This window comes from Mastigoproctus giganteus, chromosome 8 (genome assembly GCF_048544385.1).
Source record: "Mastigoproctus giganteus isolate SK-2022 chromosome 8, ASM4854438v1, whole genome shotgun sequence".
Taxonomy (NCBI): domain Eukaryota; kingdom Metazoa; phylum Arthropoda; class Arachnida; order Uropygi; family Thelyphonidae; genus Mastigoproctus; species Mastigoproctus giganteus.
Window position 1 is genome coordinate 109,185,201 of NC_143582.1, and position 21,343 is coordinate 109,206,543.

Consider the following 21,343-nt stretch of genomic DNA (forward strand, 5'->3'; position numbering starts at 1 on the left):
AATTACGCGGGGAAAAGAATTACAACATATTTAAGAATGTTTTTTTGGCTCAATTCGAAAAAAGGGAACCAATTATCACCTCCCTTCAGCAGTTCGCCAGTGCTGTACAAGCACCTTCGGAAACCATTGCGAGTTATAGCGCGCGCGTGAGGAATTTGGCAAGGGCAGCTTTCAAAATTCAGGGAGAGACACCTGAAGTATTAAACATTTTAGACCAGGCAATGCTGGCCCAATTCCTTAGGGGCATATCGGGAAAAATTAGAAAAATGGTGCTCACACACAATCCTTTAACTTTTTCACAGGCAATTGAGATTTCGAAAAGAGAGGAAATTAATGACCAACTTACTCACACAAAAACTGTCCCTGTACATGTTATTAATAGTCCTGTAAGGGCCGAGAGTGAACGGGAGCGACAGGAAAATAATCCCAAACACATTCTTGAACCCATTCAAGATCAAATACGCGACTTACAACAATCGTTAAGTTCATTATCAGTAAATCACGCAACAATCAACAATTTAGAGACACAAATAGCCGCCCTGAGTCAGCAGATGCAAACTATGAAGGTGGGCAAATTTTCCCCTCCCCACGGTCAAGCAGCATTAGGCGCTACCTACCTCCACTCGGACAGCGCAGTAGATCCGCTAACCGACGCTAACGTGACCTTCAGACCAGAGGTCGTTGACCGCCCGGAAAGACGCATAATCTTGCCATACTACGGCCGGCAGCAGGCAGCCAGAAATATGGTAAAAAATCGGGAACGAAGGGAAAGACGCATTTTTGACGGTCGTCCGAGCTTCCATCAACCCACTCAACTTTTCCGCAGCCGCCCGTGCACGAATTACGAAACGGACATGTACACTGCATCTCCAAAAGTTAGGACGTCCTATGCTAATAATCAATATTGTAATTTTAATGAAAATCGAGATCAAGTCGCCAATAGAATGTATTATGCTGATCATAATAGGAGTAATATAGACTCTTATTCTAGGATAAGGAGAGGAACATATAGGAATGAGCATATTCAGGGGCAAATTCGGCCAAAAACATTTCAGGGCAGACAAAATAATTATACAAATACTGGAAGCTACAGGCGAGATAGAGATAGAAATTTATGACTAAAAAGGGGTTCTAAACTTAATAGGAAGGATTCGCGATGTAATAAAACCCTTTTGCCAACCCCTAACTTTAGTAAAGTTAGTAAGCCAGAAGTCAGAGATATCAGAACACAACATGGCATTTACATTCTGGAGGATAATACTAAACTACCTGTGGTATTGGGTTCTGTACAAAACATTAAAACTAGATTTCTTTTAGACACAGGTGCTGGCGTTTCTTTAATGAGTGCAGATTTATTTAATAAAATTAAAAATGATACATCGTTAGATTTCAGACCTCCAGAATTAACTGTAACCGGAGTTTCGGGAAATATTGTGCCAATACACACTACAGTAACTGCTAATATTAAATTAGATAAGGCAACTTTTAGGGAGAAAGTTCTGGTTACTTCAAAAAAATTTTAGTGGCAAATATGATATCATCCTCGGTTTGAACATATTAAGGAAGTTTTCATTCAGCCTAGACTTAGGTAAAGGGATCATACGATCAGTTCCATTAGGGATTTGCCTGAGAGAAGAGGATATTCGGCAACAATTGGTGAATTCCACACCCACAGTTGCTAAGCTTACATGTAAACATGTGCTCCCAGCAAGCACAGAACAGGTGGTAACAGTATCTTGTGACCAGCTTGCTGCTCCTCCCAAACAACTAGTATTAGCAGGGCCAAATTCAAACTTAAGCCGGGATGATTTAGCAGTGAAATATTCGATAGACCAGGTAGACGAAAGTGGGAAAATATCTGTGCTCGTCGCCAATTTAACAGCGGAACCGCTGCATCTTCCAAAAGGCATGGGTATTGCGTGTCTGGAGCACCTGAATCCTCAATCAATTAACCCTAAGAGCCAGGAAAGAGGCAAAAGGGAAGTTTCTCCAGTGACCATAGAGGACTTTAAGCTTGATCACCTGACTGCCGATCAAAGACACCAATTATCAGACCTGTTACGCAAATACTGGGATGTGTTTGCCAAATCACCAGCCCAACTAGGCAACTCAAAAGTTATCCAACACAGAATTAAATTGACAGACAACATTCCTGTTAGACAAAATGCTTATAGAACCCCCTTTTTACTAAAGGATGAGATTCGCAACCAGGTCCAAGAACTCCTAGATTCAAACATCATTGAACCCAGCTGTTCTCCGTATGCCGCGCCCATTGTTCTGGTGAAGAAGCGAGGTGGGGGATACAGGTTATGTATTGATTTTAGGAAACTTAACGCCAAGACGATCTCCGACGCATACCCGATCCCTTCCATGAGTGAGATACTTGAACTTCTGGGAGGCGCGCGCTACTTCAGCTCTTTGGACCTCGAAGCCGGATTCCACCAGATTGAAGTGCACCCCGCGGACCGCCACAAGACAGCTTTTACTACAGGGGAATCGCTGCTACAATACCGGCGCATGCCTTTTGGGTTAAAAAACGCGCCATCTAGTTTTGTGAGAGCAATGGGGCTTGTCTTGGATAATTTACAACGAGATTCCATTTTCGCTTACTTAGATGACATAATCATAGTGTCGAAATCTTGGTCCTCACACCTTTCGAAGCTTGAGAAAGTTTTCCAGCGCCTGAGAAAGTACGATCTGAAGCTGAAACCAAAGAAGTGTGAGTTCCTAAAAGAGCAAATAAAATACTTAGGTCATCTCATTGATAAGGACGGTGTCCGTCCCGATCCAGCGAACGTGAAGGCCGTTCGAGAGTGTCGAGAGCCAAGAACAATGAAACAAATGCGATCGTTTCTTGGGATGACAGGATTTTACAGAAAGTTTGTCCCAGAGTACGCAGAGATAGTCAGGCCGCTAACCCAACTTACAAAAAAGAACACCCCCTTTTTCTGGAACAGTGCCGCCCAAGAGGCCTTCGACAAGCTGAAGGTCGCTTTGACCACACCACCCCTATTGATTTACCCTGACTTTTCTAAACCATTTTTTGTGTCCTCTGACGCATCTAATTATGCAATCTCGGCTGTGCTAGAGCAACAAGTTGACGAAAATCAAAGACAGCCAATCGCTTACGCCTCCAGACTACTAAAGAAAGCAGAGACTATGTATAGTACCACAGAAAAGGAAGCTTTGGCAATAGTCTTTGCGGTATCACAGTTCAGACCATTCTTAATAGCCTCCAGTTTCACACTAATAACAGACCACCAACCATTAAGCTATCTTCTTCACTTAAAGAATCCATCCCCCAGATTAGCTCGCTGGAGTATGCTTCTACAAGAATACAATTTCAAAATCATATACAGGCCGGGTCGACTTCACTCAAATGCCGATTTCCTTTCAAGGCCAGTGTTAGAGGAAGAGGAAAGACAAAAGGGGCTTAAGAAATCCAAAACTGCTGAATTAGTTGCTCCTATAGCAGCAAATCCCACCATAGAGTCACTGATCATGCCGCAACAACAAACCAGAACTTTGATTAGGAATCTCCAAAGAGAGGACCCTAATTTGCAGGAGTTAATTGAGCAATTAGAAGGAGCACTCCAGGCAACAAGTAAAATCCCAGACTCCTTCTATCTGAGTGAGGACAGGATACTGTATCACTACACTTTACCTGACCATGGAGCTACTCGCTCAGAGCCCTGTGAACAGTTAGTAGTTCCAACCAGCTTGAAAGCAGAAGTGTTGAAGTCCTGTCACGACGGTTTTCTCAGCGGGGGCCACCTGGCCCTACACAAGACGTTAGAGAAGGTTAGGAAACACTTTTTCTGGCTAGGCCTTTTTGGCGACGTCAAGAATTATGTGGAGACTTGTCCATCGTGTTTGGAGCGTAGAGGGTATAACCCTAAGGCAAAAGCAGCCCTGATGAGAGTTCCTAATGAGAATTCACCTTGGGTCCGAGTGTCCTTGGACATTTTGGGACCCCTTCCAATGACTTTGAAAGGGCACAAATATTTACTGATGGCAATAGACAATTTTACCCGTTACGCAGAAGTAAGCCCGCTTTATACCCAGAAGGCTGAGGAAGTGGCCACAGCTTTCATAAACAATGTGATCTCGAGACATGGGATTCCTAAATACATCCTAACAGATCAGGGCACTAACTTCATGTCATCACTGTTACGACAGGTGTGTAAAAAGCTAGATATTCATCAGCTTCATACGAGTTCCTTCCACCCCCAAGCCAATGCAAAAGTCGAACGTCTAAACCACACCTTGGCAAACATCCTGTCTCATGTAGTGAACGAGTCTCAAACGGACTGGGATGTCATGGCCCCACTAGCAATCGCTGCATACCATGCGGCAACTCATAGTTCCACACAGGAATCGCCAAACTTTTTAATGTATGGCAGAGATTTAGTGTTGCCTTCTGACTTATGGCATTCCAAAGAGAGACATTCATATGCGTCTTTGGAAAACTATGCAGAACTATTGTGTGCACGCCTTCGCAGATCCTATGAAATCGTCTCCCAACACTTGGAAGAGGCAGTGCAGAGGCAAGAGGATCGTAGAGCATCTGTTGCAGTAGACAAAAACATCCGTGTAGGAAGCCTTGTTTATCTTTTTACCCCTAAAATAAAAGTGGGCACTACAAAGAAATTGGCTCGATTGAGCACAGGTCCCTACCGTGTGATCAGTCAGCCATCATTAGTGAATTATGAAATACAGCACCTGTATAACCTTAAAGATAAACAAATTGTGCACGTGGACAGATTGACAAAGGTTATTGACAGGAAAGTGTTTCCCGAATTGAGAGTAGAGGAATCAGAGGAATCAGAAGATAGCAATTCACCAGACCAAACAAGCACTGCATCAGTGCCCAAAGAGACATGGATCTTTGATGAACCTTTAGTGGAGGATTGTGATCTTATCCCACCTATAATTCCCCGACCAACAAGGATCAATCCGACAAGCTTACCCATATCAATCCCATTGTCATCCCTCCCACAAAGAAATCAGGAGGGCCAACCAAGGACAGAACATTCAGTGAGACCTGAGGGAGCTGAGCAAGTACCTACTCAGACCCATGGATATAATTTACGTAGTCGCGACCGAGTAACTCATGCCCCACCAAAGGAAATTGTGGTGTCCCAGTCACAAACTGAGGAATTAGTGCCAGAGACAGCTTCAGTGGAAAGAGCAGATACAGTGGTTGACACTCCCAGCAATGTAGCTGAAGCAGAAAGAGGTGTCACCCCAGATCAGAGTAACAACACTCAAGCAAACACAAGCCAAAGCGAGCCACCAGATAGGATAGAAAGAGCAGTTCAGTGGATATTGGGTCCACATCTTGCTGAGAGATACCTTCGACCAAGCGATGGCAGTAGTTCTGATCTGGCAGGTATTCTGAGAGATGCCTGGAGAGACTAAAGTGAGGATAGCGAAGTGTATCGATTTCAAGGAGAAACAAGCCATAATTGCAGTTGCTAGCAAAGTGAATGCTTTGGCAAGACAGTTGTGTACACCGAACGACCAGTTTGAGAACCAGTACCAGAAAATTCAAAAAAAAAAAAATCTTTTTAGCATTCTTGTAAGGCATTCAATGTACAAAAGGTTTGATTCCGAATCTGTATCAAATAGCTAAATAGGAGAAGGAGGAAGGGATATACACCTGTATACACATCCCCTGCATAATAATGCGTGAGATGAAAGGGACAGAGAATACTGAGAACTATAGGAGCAGATGTGAAGAGCAAGCACAAGTCTTTTTTTTTGAGGAGAGAATGAGGAATGATTGGGAATTTAATTTGCATTTCTGCTTAAACTGTGGTAGGACCATTGAGAAAAGGTTTCTTTTTAATTTACATATCACTTTACCAGTACAAAAAAAAAAAAAATTTATGACATCAGGAGATCAAGATTTTAGATAAGTAGATCATCTTCCTGTACTAATGTGAAAAAAAACACTTGAGTTATTTCAAGAGAAAGAGAGAGGGGATAAGCGAAGTTATGATAAGAAAAGGATCAAAGTACATAACTGACCACAGAGGTGAAGAAATTGATCAGTTTTGTTGAATTCTGGCAGTGTGTTTTATCAGCAGCCAGATAAATGGATGGCAAATTGAATGACATGGCACAAGTAGGAAAATAGAATTAATTTATCTTTATAAATCTCACGCAGAAGCACGAACCACTCCAGTGAACCTTGAAAAAAAAAAAACCAGAGATTTTGTATCCGAATTCTATTCAAATATGACCATTGAGCTAATACTATTAAAGCAAACACCTTTCTCCACCAAATATATCTAGACTTTATGAAATTATGCGGTATAAAAATGGAGAGAGGAAGGATACAGGTGGCTGAGGGAATGTCCGGAAATCCCCTAGTCACTTTTTGTTTTCCCTCTCTCTCATTGCACATCGAAATCCAAAAGTCAAGAGAGAGGATCCTAAAAAAAAAAAAAAAAAAAAAAAAAAGGAGAACAAGAGGGAGATAATATTTGGTTTCTTTTGGAGAGAGGATAGGGCAATTGGCCTGGGGACGGCTGGTTCCTCCCAGTCACTAGTTGTTTTTATCACTTTCCAGAGAAAAAAAAATTTAAGTGAATAGGAGGTAACTTCTGAACTTCAAGATCTAGACTTGGGATCCATCTTCTTGTACTACATATATATAAATAATATATATTAAAAAAAAAAAAAAAAAACTTTACTGTGGAAAGAAATCCTCAAAACAATATTAATCAGAATTCTAATTCCGTCAATAATTTCTTTTTGAATAAAGTTTACCTACTAATGAGAACTTCATCATGTATGACAGTAGGGAGTAAGTGATAGTGCATTAATGTAAGAAGATCAATATAGAACAAAACATATAGGTAATATTGACTATAAAAAAAAAAAAAAAAAAAAAACAGAAACAAGATTGCTGAAGTAGTGTACTCATGTTCGTGCCTTCAAAAATCCAGACTGCTGATAAACAAAACATTGTGCTAATTAGGAGAATCAAGGGCTATTTTAAAATAAGAGAATGATTTCTAAAGTTTTTGTTTTCTGATGGGGATATTATTTTTTTTTCCATGCATGGCATGTTTGATTTTGCAAATGAATTGAGTGATTCGTCTTCGAAAAGGTATGCAAGGAAATCAAGAAAGTGACATTTGAGGTTGTGAGTGAGAAACAGGAAGGATGAATGAAAGGTGTAAATGTGGTACTCCCTCACCCGGATTCGAAAGTATAAGGAGGAACACGTGTAAGTGGAGCGAATCTTTAGTATAGAAGAGAGGAATGGAAGGAAAGCAGGAATAAAAGTATTTCTTCACTAACTAGTTTTATTTAATCACCCCCTTGCTCATAGTCACGATGGTGGTGTTTCACAAGTCTATACGATGCCTCATCGCTAGAATGCTGACCTTCCTCCTAGCACCTTTATGTTGGATACAGAGGGCGACCCCCACAGAAATGGAGATCCCAGCGCCTAATCAACCCATAAGTCCTTGTCAGGAGTCCTCCAGAGCTGAGCTGATTCTAACCCCACAGCAGCTTGGCCAGCGAGAGCAGAAACAAAAGGAAGTAAGGCGGACTCAACCCATGAGGAGGAAACTCAAAGCAGCCCTGGAAATGCATTTTCCCTGCCAATATGAGAGCCATGGCATGAAAAGTTTCCTAAATTGGAAGGGTGAGGTGCAGGTTTCTAAACATGGACTTGGGATGGTGGAACGCCTTTTCCACCCGACCTGGAGCACACCTGCCCTTCCCCGGCCACCTACGACACGCCCCCTTGGATCACCTCCTCTTTTCTCAAAGTGGATCGTCATTGATTTCCTCTTTGCCAGGAACCAAGAAAGTGCACTCAAAGTAGAGGAGATTGCCCTAGTAAGTTGGGACCATCAGTATATTGCATCAACCCCAAAGGCAGGAGCATTTGCGTCTCGGCATTTCAGATCATGGTTAAGCATCCTTACAAAGCCATACCAAACAGTGATAGCTATAGAAGAAAGAAAGGCACGAAGCCGGGAAAAGACCCTTCCCTCCCGGACTGTGGTGGATGTTAAAGTCTTCTCCTGTCCCAATCCAGAATTCTTGCCTGATGCAAGAAACAATCCCTTTCATTGTCCCTGGAACCACCCGGCAGACCACTGTGCAGTCCGCACAGTGAACCTTTGCACCCAGTGGCTGGAATTCATCGGTCTAGTGAAGGCAAGAAAAGCTCTTCCTGAGAACTGAATAGTGAAAGTGGTTTACCACAAGGCCATGTGTTAACAGCCAAGAAAGACAAGGCCAAACGTGGAGACAGAAGAGATTGTAATTCCATTCATTTCTGTGTAAGGAGATTGCTAAGGTCTACAATATTCAAAAGAAAAATTATATATATACATATATATATTTTATAAACCTAACTTTAATATTTTTATCAGCTTTACATATATGATATTTCTTTTATGTATGTTGCAGTGTTCCATTTTAGTTATTAGTTCATGTCTATGTTATTGTGATGTTTAGTTACATGTATACAATTATAATGTACTTGCTTAATTAACTTCAGATGCTTTGTGTCCATGACCTAAGGACAGTTACTAATTGTGTGATTGTTTATGTTTTATGTCGTGCCTGTGAGCCAAGTAAGGACTATGAACAAAAGCAGTGCCCAGAACATTCCTTGGAGGGATAAGCTCCTTTTGTGTGTCTCCAGCCTGCTGAAGAATAACCTCACCGAATCATGGACTACAGAAGAACTTTTCTTTTACTGCCTGACAACCTCAGCCTGGAAGTCCAGATCTGTTTTCTGTTGTGCTTCAAAATGCTCACTTATTTAAACCAGGGAAACTGTTAACTGAAGCACGGACTTTAGTGGTGAGAAAAAAAAAAAAAAAAAAAAAAAAACAATTTCTCAACAGATGGGTGCAGACAATGGCCTCCATGTGGAGAGCGAACAACATTGAGAAGTGTGAATACATTAAGTCCACACAGTGAACTAAGTGCTATACGCTTTGTTTTGTTTGTCTTGTATTTTATTTGATTATATCCATATAATATGTTAGTAATTAAGTTTCTTTTACATACTGTAAGAGGAGGAATGTTTATGTTGTCCCCCCCTGACAAAAGTCAAAGCCCCAGTAGGGACGTTGAGAATTTCAGTCTTAGTTGTGTACCCCGACTGAAATCCTCAGCGGAAGTGGCGAGGAGTGTAAAATGCCCACATTTTTCATATTAATTTACAGATATTTCCCATGCATTTCCCTCCCCCCCTTTGCTGTGCCCCTTCTTGCTAAAGAGTTGTTTTGACCGTTTCAGCAGAAAATATAAATGCCAATCGTACATGAGTAACCGCTATCAGTTTCTTGTCAAATATAGAATGGTAAAATTCGACTTAGTTGCTTTCTCAGTTATAAATTCCCTTTGCCATTATTTTCCTAACTGAAGATAACAGTCGCTACGTAGAAGTAAGTTCACAAGTCCACGAAAATACGAGCTTCGCTCTCCCTGACAAATACTGGTCAGTGTGTCTGATGTTGACCGCGTGAGAAAAGTGTCCCACCCTAGTTCAAGCTCGGTGTGAGGCGAAAGTTCATGCGATAAGGAGCATATACCCTGGTGGACGATGAGCGAAAGGGGGTTGTTTTGTGGTGGCTTTTGGTAGAAGCAGTCGGTTAGTTAGTCTGTATGAGAGAGAGTGAAAAAATACAGTAAGTTTTTGGAAACGGGAATTACGTTACAGAATGACTGTACAGAGAGAAGCTTGAAGAACAGCGCAAGAAGATCCAGAATGAGCGAGCGAAGATAGCAGAACCTGAAGGAAGGCTGCGAAAGCACGGAATCCCCTCACCGAGTTCCGCCCCCCGTAGAATGAGTCATCCTTACTTAGGTAAGTTATCCCACAGCTATGCATAAACCTTACTCCTCAATAATATAATTAATTATGTTAGCATTGATAAATTGTAAAATGTCTTAATACTGCTATCTTAAATAGCGCATCACTTAGATTGTCAGTTTCACAAATTAACAATAGGTAAATGATGTATCTTAAGCATGCTATCCTAAATAGTGCAGTATTTTTAGTATTGACCCCATCATGTTTGTACAACCATTATGTCATATGCTAGTCCTTGCCTGAGATGAAGTATCCACACGAAGAATACCTATGTGAAGAACCCATTAATTTCCAAAACATCAATAAATGCTAAGAACTCTTAAATACTTCCATAAAGTCAGTTTATATTATTGTAACCAAATGATTTAGGATTTGCTTGTCACTGCCGCTAGGGCAGTAGTTTTCATACATGTATCAATTCTATAGTGGAGTATATTAAACTATATTTTGTTTTAAACATATGCCTCAGGCCTATCCTCTATTCACACGAATGAGTAAGCAAAGAATTATATAATAGAACTGATACCGCGGGTACTCGAATTTCTACCTATAACTGGACAGAGTTTGAGTATTTTCACAACGCCTGATCGAAGCTGCAGTTCCTATTCCCTTGAATAGTTTACCGAGGGCCGAGATCATTGTCCTAATATGAAAAACCACTAGACAATCACATGAGTATACTGGGGTTATCATTGAACAAATGATTAAGGAAGGAAAGTGTCCCGCCATACAGATGTGTTGTCCAGAGAAGTCCGAACGAAAATAATAATAATAAATAGTAAGAAGTATATAACCCCCCCCCCCCAGTATAACACTTTTGTTTTAGCCGTATTCATCTTTAGTCCAAAATCCTTACTAACTGTGCATAACTGATTAAGATTTTCCTCCAATTCTTTGGGATCGTGGCTTATGACCACAATGTCATCTGCAAATTGTAAATGGTTTAGGTACTCTCCATTCACATTGACTCCTTTCTGCGACCAGTCTAATCTTCTGAAAGCTTCCTCAAGGGCAGCAGTAAACAGCTTCGGAGATATTGTGTCTGCTTGTTGAACTCCTTTCTCGATTTTAAATTTCCTTTGTCTAGTCTAATAAAGAAGGTAGCGTTCTCATATATTTTCTTTAAAATCATAATATATGGGGTATCTATGCCTTGTCTTTCCAGTGCCCGAAACGAGACGAAGCTCAAGATGAACCAAATGAGCAGCCATTTGGTTCGTCGCCAGAGAGATGGCAATGGCATTTCGTGAAATTGCAATGGCGAGGATTGAAAAGATAGATCCTGACAGCGAACGATTCTTAAAAGTTAACAGAGGGGTGAATGATACGCTTGCTTGCTACAAAGAAAAGAAAAAAGCCACTCCAGTCATCCATTAATATGTTCTTTTGTAAGGTTGAGCGGCAGACCCCTTCTAAATCTCCATAGCCCTTAACCTCCGCAGATGCGCACTTATGAGCTGAAGACGTCGATTCTAGCAACGATACTCGAGAAGTAAAACTTACTGACGTTATGCCTGTCTCCTCTCTTTTTTTTGTAATTTTATAATTTTGAATTTCTTGTAAATTGCACGCTTTTATAATTTTTCCTGCGCATGAAATAAAAAATTGAAAAAATACAATAAATAATTCTATTTACATGTTCGTCGAACTTTTCTTTTTTGATTCAATCAATTCAGCGAGCACAGTTGCGAGTGCTCCACAAGCGTGGGGGAAATTCCCCGACTTACGTAGAATTCCGCGAACGCAACCCTTACGTAAGTAAGTTCGGGGAGTTCCTGTAGTAGAACGCGGTACTGTTTTTTTTAATTAGAAACTTCCGAGTGTTTGCAATAACTCCGCTTGAGTAAATTCAAGCAAATTAGAGATATTTTATTTATCAGAGAAATGAGTAAGAATTTACACATTAAACTAAACACATGATGAACAACTCTGAAACGCAAAAATAAAAGTTAACTAATTGGTTTCAGCTCCTATCTTGGTTTTACATAAAATAACAATAAAATGAAGATTCTCAGATAGTGAACAATGAAGGGGGTATGCTTACTCCTGCATCCAATGGTTGGCATGCGAGTGTCATACACTGCTCGACAAAATTAACAGAAAAATGTGTTTCATGAATATTTTATTGTGAACAGTGTTGCAGAAGGAGAATATTTGATATAATAGGCATCCTGGCATGCAAATTCCGAGTATCGAATAGAAATCGATCTACTTTACAACCTTACAGAGTCGCACATTATGCAAATTATTCATGCCTATAAAAACATGGTTTCGACTACATCATTTCATTCTCGTTTTTTGTCTTGCGCATGGGATAGCCACAACTCCAATACTGAGGATGGCAAGTCATCGTCATTTAGATGATTCTTTGAGATGGCGGGCTGTTGAAAGACTTTAAACTGGGCTGTCGCAATCGGCTTAATGTCACTCAGTGTCTCTCGCTACTATGGAAACAGTTTCAGGAGACAGGAACCATTAGAAGAAGAGCTAGCCAAGGTCATTCGAGGGCTACATCAACCAGAACAGACCGCTATCTGGCTCTAACAGCAAGACGGAACTCTACGTTGTCTTGTCATCAACTGTCCTTGAGTTTGCTGCGGCACAGGTGAAAACATTTCCAACTGAACTGTGCTAAGAAGGTTCAATTCAAGTGAACTAGTGATTCACTAGGAACTAGTGGTTGTATTCCATTAGTCCCAAACTACTGCAGAGCACGTCGTAACTGGTGCGATGAACATGCAATTTGGAGCCTTGATTGACAAATGGGGTACAGTTCTGTTCTCTGATGAATCCCGTTTTAGCCTAAAAACAGTTTGTAGACGTTATTTCATTTGGAGACAACGAGGAATTTGGCACCACCCCTCCAACATCAGAGAAAGTGGTACTTTCGTTGGAGGCGGTGTGATCGTGTGGGGTGGAATAACAATCTATAGCCGCACCCTTCGTGTTTTTGATAGGGTTACTGTAACTGTGCAGAGGTACCGAGAACAGATCCTCGAACTCTATGTGCAACTTTTTAGGGGTGTGGTTGGCCCAGCTTTTCTTTTCATGCAAGGCAACACCACTGCACATAGAGCTCAAATGGTGGAGGAATATATCCAAAGACTGCCGTGGCCAGCATGATCACCAGACTTAAATCCGATTGAAGATGTGTGGGAAGCTCTTGGGCTTTGCATTGCATGCTGACAGCCAACTCCTTGGTCACTTGGTGAGCTCAGGTCTCGGCTGGTGGAAGAATCTTATATACACTCTGATATCCAGTATGGTTTACCACTGTCAGGCCTGTTTAGCCGTTGCAGAGGATCATACGCGGTACTGATGTCATGTGACCGTATTTTCGAGCATCTCGTATCGACTTCTGTAATGTGACCTTTTGGTAATTCTTAGAATACAACTCCAATAAATGCCCCTTTTGCCTGTCCAAAATTTCTCGCTTCTCCTCATTTCATCATTATACACGAAATTTTGTCCCGCTTCATCGCAAGCTGCACGAGCTCCACCACGTTTTCTACGTGTTCTGTTAATTTTGTCAAGCAGTTGAGTTTGCTCTGATCTCTAGGTAGAATGAATATGCAACAGTGCAAAGTTAGCCGGCTGTAGAATTTGCGCTATCGCAAACTCTTGACCCAGATCTTGGACCGAAATAAAAACAAATGTGCGAACTAGATACTTTATAGTTTATATGATTTTTATAGAGAAAAAACAAACTGTGACGTGGCAAAATCTGTGGCTCACTGCCAATGCATTCATAGCCACCGCAAACTGCTGCTGTGGCTACACGGTGAATTTCTGAATTATTTTGAACTCTTCCAGTAGCCGGAAAAGATCCCCAATATTAACAGTACAAAATGCCGATTGTATGTTAAGATACACAGCAGCAATTACAGAATTATTATCAAAAACCTGAAGAACTTGAGAATTCTGACAGGAGGTTGGTGACCGTGGATCTTTGCTTGAGGGTATAGTGAACCTGGGGAAGTATATCAGGGAGTGGTAGGAAAAATTTGGTAACAGTATTTTTTTTCAAAAAAAGCTTATGTCGACTAGACGCTTTAAATTTTCTTTTATCACAGTATTAATAGGACACCAGTAATAAATGGACTTAGGCATTTTAATAACCAGTAATAAATGGACTTAGGCATTTTAATAACCAGTAATAAATGGGCTTAGGCATTTTAGAATGAAATGCAATACTTTATCAGTAGCAATATCCGAGAGCTGTTAATCTTTGATCGCATTTAACAGTTATTTTGGTGATGACGATCATGCCGAGAAAATCCCGTTGGTTGGAATTATTCGGACTCTGGAGAATGGTGGGTACAATATTTGAGAACCGGGTTTTTTCACTGAACATTCGCATAGGGAATTTTCTCTTTATCTAAAGTGGTACTGATACAGTTCTTGATGGCTTGCAATTTATTGACTTCTAGATGGCATGCAGGTGTTACTTAAGCATAGTGAAGGTTTGTTGTTGTAAGGTTTTAGGTAGGTGAGCAACTTAGGCCATATTGCGCAGTATATAATATGTCTGCAAATTCCGCGTTTTCGGTGGTCGATCTGCTGTTTTCTGAGTCATGTTGTGAAAAAGGCCCATAAAAATTCCTCGCGTCATTGATGGAATTCGCACTTGTGTCTTTTGTGTCCAGTGATTATACCAACTGTGCTACCCATGCGGGCATCATAATGAAGAGATGCCTTGCACCTTGAGTTAATAGTAACCCTTTTTGTGGCTGCATACGCAATGAATATCGACTAAACAGTAGCCAATATGAAATGCTCTAAAAGAAGTCATTTATATTAATTTTTATTAAAAGTTGTGTTATTTATTACAAGTTATTGATTAAATACATATGTAGAATAATAATCGAAAATTAAAAAAAAAAAAAAAACTCTGAGTAAGCAACCAATGATTGTGAACTTCTTTTTACCGATTTATTGAAACTGGCTACACTGACCTCTGTAAAGCGGACCCCTCCATATATTGGACGCTTTTTGTGACCCAATGGTGTTCGCTTTAGAAAAGTTTCACCGCACAAAATTCAAGTTAAATATTGTTTTCATTAAAAACAAATTTAATGAAAATAATTATTCTTGTCTCGAATGTTATTGAATCACTAGTATAAATTAAGTGCGGTATCAAATAATGCAATAAACTAAGAGAATTTTTGGTAAAAAAGAACTTTCTTAGTATAATTTTTTCATTAGTATCCTGTTTTACCATTTCTGTCCATGAGGTAAAAACAAATTACAGATTTTATCATCAAAAGCCTTTAAAAGTTTTTAAAAAAATACTTCTTCTGTGATGTCGGAGTCCAACATATCTGGATATGAGTAATCATCTCCGTTTTTCACGAACAGAAATTTTAGAATTGTCTTACTTAAAGACAATGACACTTCGAATTCTGCAAAAAAAAAAAAAAATAAATAAATAAAATAAAAGAGTTATACGTGTTGTGCGTACCATAAATTCATTCAGCTTATTATTAAAATAATAATCAACTAGAGTAAGTTTTTAAATTTTAAATTCAGTTTTAAAATTAAGAAGTACTAATAAAACATTTAACTGAAATCCCAACTTGTTTTATATACACTATACCACAAGATATCAGAACAAAAAACTTAAAATGTTTGTATAAAAGAAATCATATTTTAATGCGCATTTAATACACTTTATGGAATGTACGAGAAGAACTGAATGCGTTAAGGGAAAACTTTGACAACTGAATTATGAGTGCGTTAGAATATTGGTATATAGGAACAACAGGGTCAATGTGCTTATTGGTCCATGGAGCTTCTAACAGAGCTGCAGTGAATTTTGAGCAAAAGGTGTACTGTGTGAAAAAAAAAAAATCAAAGAGGTAACATTACTGGGTTTCTTGGCAACTTTCGAGTAAGATTTGGGAATATACATTATGCAATCAGATCAGCAATCATAGAATTCACTGGTGCTCTGTATCACAATAAGGATTGTGTTGCTTTAAGAGTGCCTGCAAACATCTCATCGGTACAGAAAGCAGTTACCCGTATTCTGGAAAATCTGTAAAACGGCTCTCTTTCGACAATTTTATTTAAAATAAACTTCGCATTAACCAACGCTTCAATCCATTTTTCAGCTGCACAACCCTTATGCAAAGCAAAATTTCCTGCTAACCTAATAACTTAAATAACAGTAATAACGTGTGAATAAATTAAATAAAACCTCAATAATACGAGTATTAATAAAAATTATGGAATCTTTGTTTCTCTCTCTCTCGTCTCGTTTCTTCGGGGAAATACCCCAAATGTCAACGTCCCCTCTTGGACGGGGAGCTAACGCTTAGGGGTCGAGATGAAGCCGTTTGATTGACACTATTGTTGCTTGCTAAGGATCTTTTAAGGACAGCTTTTTGTTTTAAGTGATAGAAAATATCCTAAATGAGAGAGTTGTCAGAACAACTGTTTGACGGACATTTTAAATCTTGATAATCTCCTAGGGTTTGGGAGAGTTAGTACGTTGCTCTGGGGGTTACTGGTACACATATTCAGAACTTTGCATTTATCAATGCTAAACTTCAGTTGCCACCTCTCAGCCCATCTGTCCATCTTTTCTAGATCCTTTTGCAGTAGCGTACTGTCATTAACAACTCTGTCAACCCTCGTATTGTCTGTAAACTAGACATTAGGCCTGATATACCTTTATCGATATCATTGATAAATGTAAAAAAACACAATGAGCCCAACACCGAACCCTGAGGGACTTCACTAATAACATTAGTCCACGAAGAGCAGTGTCCAGTGATTACCATTTTCCCCCACTCAATCATCCCTTTATCCATAGCAACAAATTTCCCGTAATGCCATACTGCTACAATTTGTACAACAGTCTTCCAAGTTCTAATTACCAAAGGATTTCCTCAAATCCAAGTATTATGATATCAAAATTATATTTTACATTCAGTTCCTTTGTGACCACTTCTTAGTATCCAATCAACTTGGTCAGACAAGACTTCTCCTTAACAAATCCATTCTGTGTCTGAAATATAGCTACAATCTTGTCTAGATGATCCTGCAATGCTTCTTTAACCAGTGACACCATTATTTTCCCCAGAACAAAAGTTAAACCAACAGGCCCGTAATTATTTGTCAACTTTTTATCCCCCTTTGTGAATTGGAGATCAAGTTGCACATCTCCAGTTCATGGGAACCTCCCCTGAATCCAAGGATGCTATCATAATTATGGCTAAGGGTTTGCTTTCTTCCTTTGTTGCTTCCTTTAATATAACTGGATAGATCCCATCTACCCCAGGCGCCTTTCTTATGTTTAACTTCAACAATTTCTCCTACACTTTTCTCTCAGTAATTATTACAAAATAAGTTAGCTCCCTATTAGAGTGTTTTCTACATTCACACACGAGTCTGAAGAGGCAAATACTCACTGTTTTTCAGCTACCTGGACAGAATCATCAACGGTCAAACCATCAATATCAAGTGGACCAATTTAATTCATCCCTTTCTTCTAGAATTTACATAAGTAAAAAAGTCTTTGCCAAAAATTTCTCGTAATGTGCTTTTCTTTGCCTAACTTCCTTTGTGACTTATTTACAGACTAGCTTATATCTACAATACGCTTCTGTGTCGCCTGATAATTTATATGCATCCCATGCATTTTTCTTCTCTGCTACGATTCTCATTAGTTCATCTGACATCCATTTAGGTCTAAACCTTGAACAGTATTTCTTAGTTGCTATTAAAAGCATAGTAGCTTCCAAGATTAATTTTTTGAATGTTTCCCATTTAGAATTTGCTGTTGGTCCCAATGTATAGAATTTAAAAATCGTCTGAGACCACTGTAATCATCTTTATGAAAGCAAAAACCCTTCCCTTTACCCCTGATGGTAGTTAGATCTTTAAATGAATTCTACATCAGTACAGTGCGATCACTGCCACCTAGTAGTACCTCTACCTGTGGATTCTTGATGTATAAATAATCACTGCTGATAATCAGATCAAGAGTATTACTCCCTCTGGTTGCCTCTCCAACATGCTGCTATTGAAAACAATCATCCAATAAATCCACAAAGGTCTTTGTAAGATGTAAAATCTTACAAATATATTATTTTATAGAAAAGTGAGATTAATTTAAAGTAAAACTTATAATATAGCAATATGGGGGAGCGAAACCTTACAAGTCAAGAATATTACTAAGATCACTCGCAAGGGATTAAATTAGACAACGTCTATACAAGGGGAGCGGTAGGCTGAAAGGCTATTAGCAACCTGGGTACACTTCGACTCCCAGCTCACACAGACAAACCAAACAATAGAAACGAGTAGCAACTGCTGTTAGTAACAGGTGTTAACTCTGGAAAACAATGGCGCGAAGGACCATGCTACTGTTGGGACATTTCTTTAATCGGTGACATTTGGAGAAGAGACAGGGTAGTAAATAGGGAACAAATGCTGGGAATTAGATTTAAGACTGGCGTCTGGCAAGTTTTATAGATCGTGGGAAATAAATCTGCTAAAGTATAACTATAGGCGGCGAACTTCAAAGGTACAGACAGCCTAAGAAATTTTACAAATTTCTTAAAATAAGAAGTTAGATCGAGCAATAAGGAATCAGCTTGAGAAAATAAAACGGGCGAATTAGGACAGAGTGGAAGTTGATAAAATGAGAAAGATTGGTTAAGACTCAGAACAAGGACGGTCCTGGCACAAAGGGGTGGTACGTAATTGAGATGAAAAAAGCGAGTGAACAGGGAGAGAGGGGACAGAACCCAAAGTTGAAATTCATGTGGGTGTTTATGGAAATGAGTTAGGGGAGACACAGTTGAAGTTTTTTTGTGTTAGAAAATGTGAGGGAGACAGAACCCAAAGTTGAGATTCTTGTGGGTGTTTATGAAAATGGGTTAGTGGGATTCTAAGTTGAGTTTTGGGTTGGTGCTAGGGAAAATGAAATAGTCAGCGGACACAGCAGTCGAGATTTTCGTCGATATAAGTAAAATGAGTTAGTAACATGGACAGTTGAGGGTTCTGTTGTGGTAGGAAATGTGTGTCAGTTAACAGTTGAGTGTTTGGTCGTGGTGGGAAAAGAGAGGGTAGCGCCCTGAGAAGTTTTCTTCTTGAAAGAGTTCTTAATAGGTGGAGCGGAAAAACGAGGGTAGCACCCTATGAGTTTTTCCTCGTGATAAGTTTTAATAAAGTGGAGTGGAGAAGGAGTTAGTGTGAGATGCCCTATGAGTTTTCCTTGTGATAGGTTTTAATAAGGTGGGGAGAAAGGGAGCGAAATCCACAGAATTAGTAGCTCGAGAGAAGGAGTGAAAATGCGGAATTAGTAGCTCGATAAGAAGGAAGCAGCGAATGGAAAAGGTAGAAGTAGCCCGAATAAGGTGGAAAAAGGACGCCAGACCCATGCAGCAAAGAGTTCCTAAAAATTATCTGTAGCAGATTCAGGTGAAGCAGATGAAGGAGATCCTCAGAGAGCCAAAAATGGAAGATTGAAACCGCCCCGGAAAGCAAAGGTACCTGGAAAAAGATAGAAGTAGGTGAGATAGATGTTAAGTACTGTAAGTTAACAAGGACTGTTAGTGAAACAGTATAGTGATTAATTAAAAAAAAGGGGTAGCACTAGAAGTAAAATGATAGATAAATTATCTCTGAAATAAATTATATATATACTAACAGAGTTATTATGTTAAAAAACATGGTTATTAGCATTAGTAGAGGCATTTGATGCAAGAAAGCAAGCTTATGCAGCATCAGCCATAAAAAAAAAAAAAAAAAAAAAAAAACCACTTCCACTTCACCATTCTGTTCATTCAAAATACCTGTCCAGCTGAACCTTAAACTTATTTAGGCTATCAACCTCCACTACAAGGGATGGAAGTCTGTTCCACCAACCAACCACCCGCTGGCTAAAGGCAAATTTCCGCACGTCTATCCTACATCTGTCTTTCCTCAATTTGAATTTATGCCCTCTCAGGTGATTATTCTGAGCTAGAGGAAGAATCTCATCAGCATTGAGCATGCTCAAACCATTCAAGGCTTTATACACCTCTATCAGATCACCTCACTGGTGCCTAGTCTCCAGACACTGTAATTTGCAAAACTTAAGCCTTTCTTCGTAAGAGCACCCCTTTGTTCCATTCACTAATCTTGTTGCCCTTCTCTGTACTCGTTCCAGCAGCTCTACATCCTTCTTGAAATGAGGCCTCCAGACCTGTATACAATACTCTAGGTGTGGCCTGACCATTGCCTTATACAAGGGAATAATCACCTCCTTATCCCTGCTGGAAAAATTTATCCATAGCAGCCCGTCTGCACTGCTCAGAGAACTTCATATCTGCCTGCACAACCACCCCCAAGTCCCTTTCATTCTCTACCACTGTCAGTGTAGTACCACAGAATTGATACGTTGCTCTGGGGTTGCTGTTTCCCATGTGTAATACTTTACATTTGTCAACGTTAAACTTCATTTGCCACCTCTCAGCCCATCTGCTCAACCTTTCCAGATCCTGTTGCAGCAGCATAGTGTTAGTAGTGTCCTTGACAACCCTGCCAACCTTTGTATCGTCTGCAAACTTGGACATTAAGCTTGATATACCATCATCAATATCATTTATAAATACAGAAAACAATAATGGACCCAACACTGAGCCCTGAGGGACTCCACTAATAACATTAGTCCACGATGAGCAGTGTCCATTGATTACCACTCTCTGTCTTCTCCCCCTCAACCACCCCTTTATCCATAGCAGCAATTTGCCTCCAATGTCACACTGCTCCAATTTGTGTAGCAGTCTTCCATGTGCAACAGTATCAAAAGCCTTTATAAGATCCAAGTATATAATATCAAAGTTATTCCCTGCATCCAGTTCTTTTGTGACTGCATCATAGTATCCAATCAAGTTGGTCAGGCAAGACTTCCCCCTTAACAAAACCATGCTGTGTCTGAGCTATAACTGAAGTCTTGTCTAAATGATCCTGCAGTGCTTCTTTAACCAGTGCCTCCATTAATTTCCCTGGAACAGAAGTTAAGCTCACAGGTCTATAATTACTTGTGTCAGCCTTTGATCCTCCTTTGTGAATTGGGGTCACATTTGCACATTTCCAGTCTATGCCCCTGAGTCCAAGGAAGCTCTCATAATTATGGCTAAATTATGGTTATTGTAAAATGCAAGAGAAACGAAGGAAGAGTAATAGATTAAATTGTTGTTCAATGTGTTAGAAGGGTAGTAAGATTTATATAAGAAACTTTGAATATGTTTTAGGGATAGATAATTGAATATAGTGTTTGTATTGATGAAGAATTGTTGGTTCAACTGAAGGACTAATAACAAATAGAGACTTTAGGAAAGTTAAGATTGGTCTTCAGTGTATTGTAACAGAATGGTGAGAACACAGAGTATAATGATGAAAGTAGCATATTGATTGTTAATATAAGTGTTAGTTAGTTAGTTATTTAGGGCAAGAAGAATGAATCAAGTGTTTTCATATAATGGTCAA

The 21,343-nt window shown here is 39.6% G+C and overlaps 1 protein-coding gene across 1 annotated transcript in view; it reads right to left on the bottom strand.

Annotated features, from left to right (window-relative positions):
- Nucleotides 1–13,633: 13,633 nt before the first annotated feature.
- The window catches only part of LOC150081762 (alcohol dehydrogenase class-3-like), a 61,146-nt gene continuing 53,436 nt past the window's right edge, over nt 13,634–21,343 (bottom strand). Inside the window, exon 11 of the mRNA XM_090380312.1 lies at nt 13,634–13,829. Coding sequence (XP_090236438.1) covers nt 13,634–13,829 — 196 coding nt within the window. The remainder of the gene's footprint in view (nt 13,830–21,343) is intronic.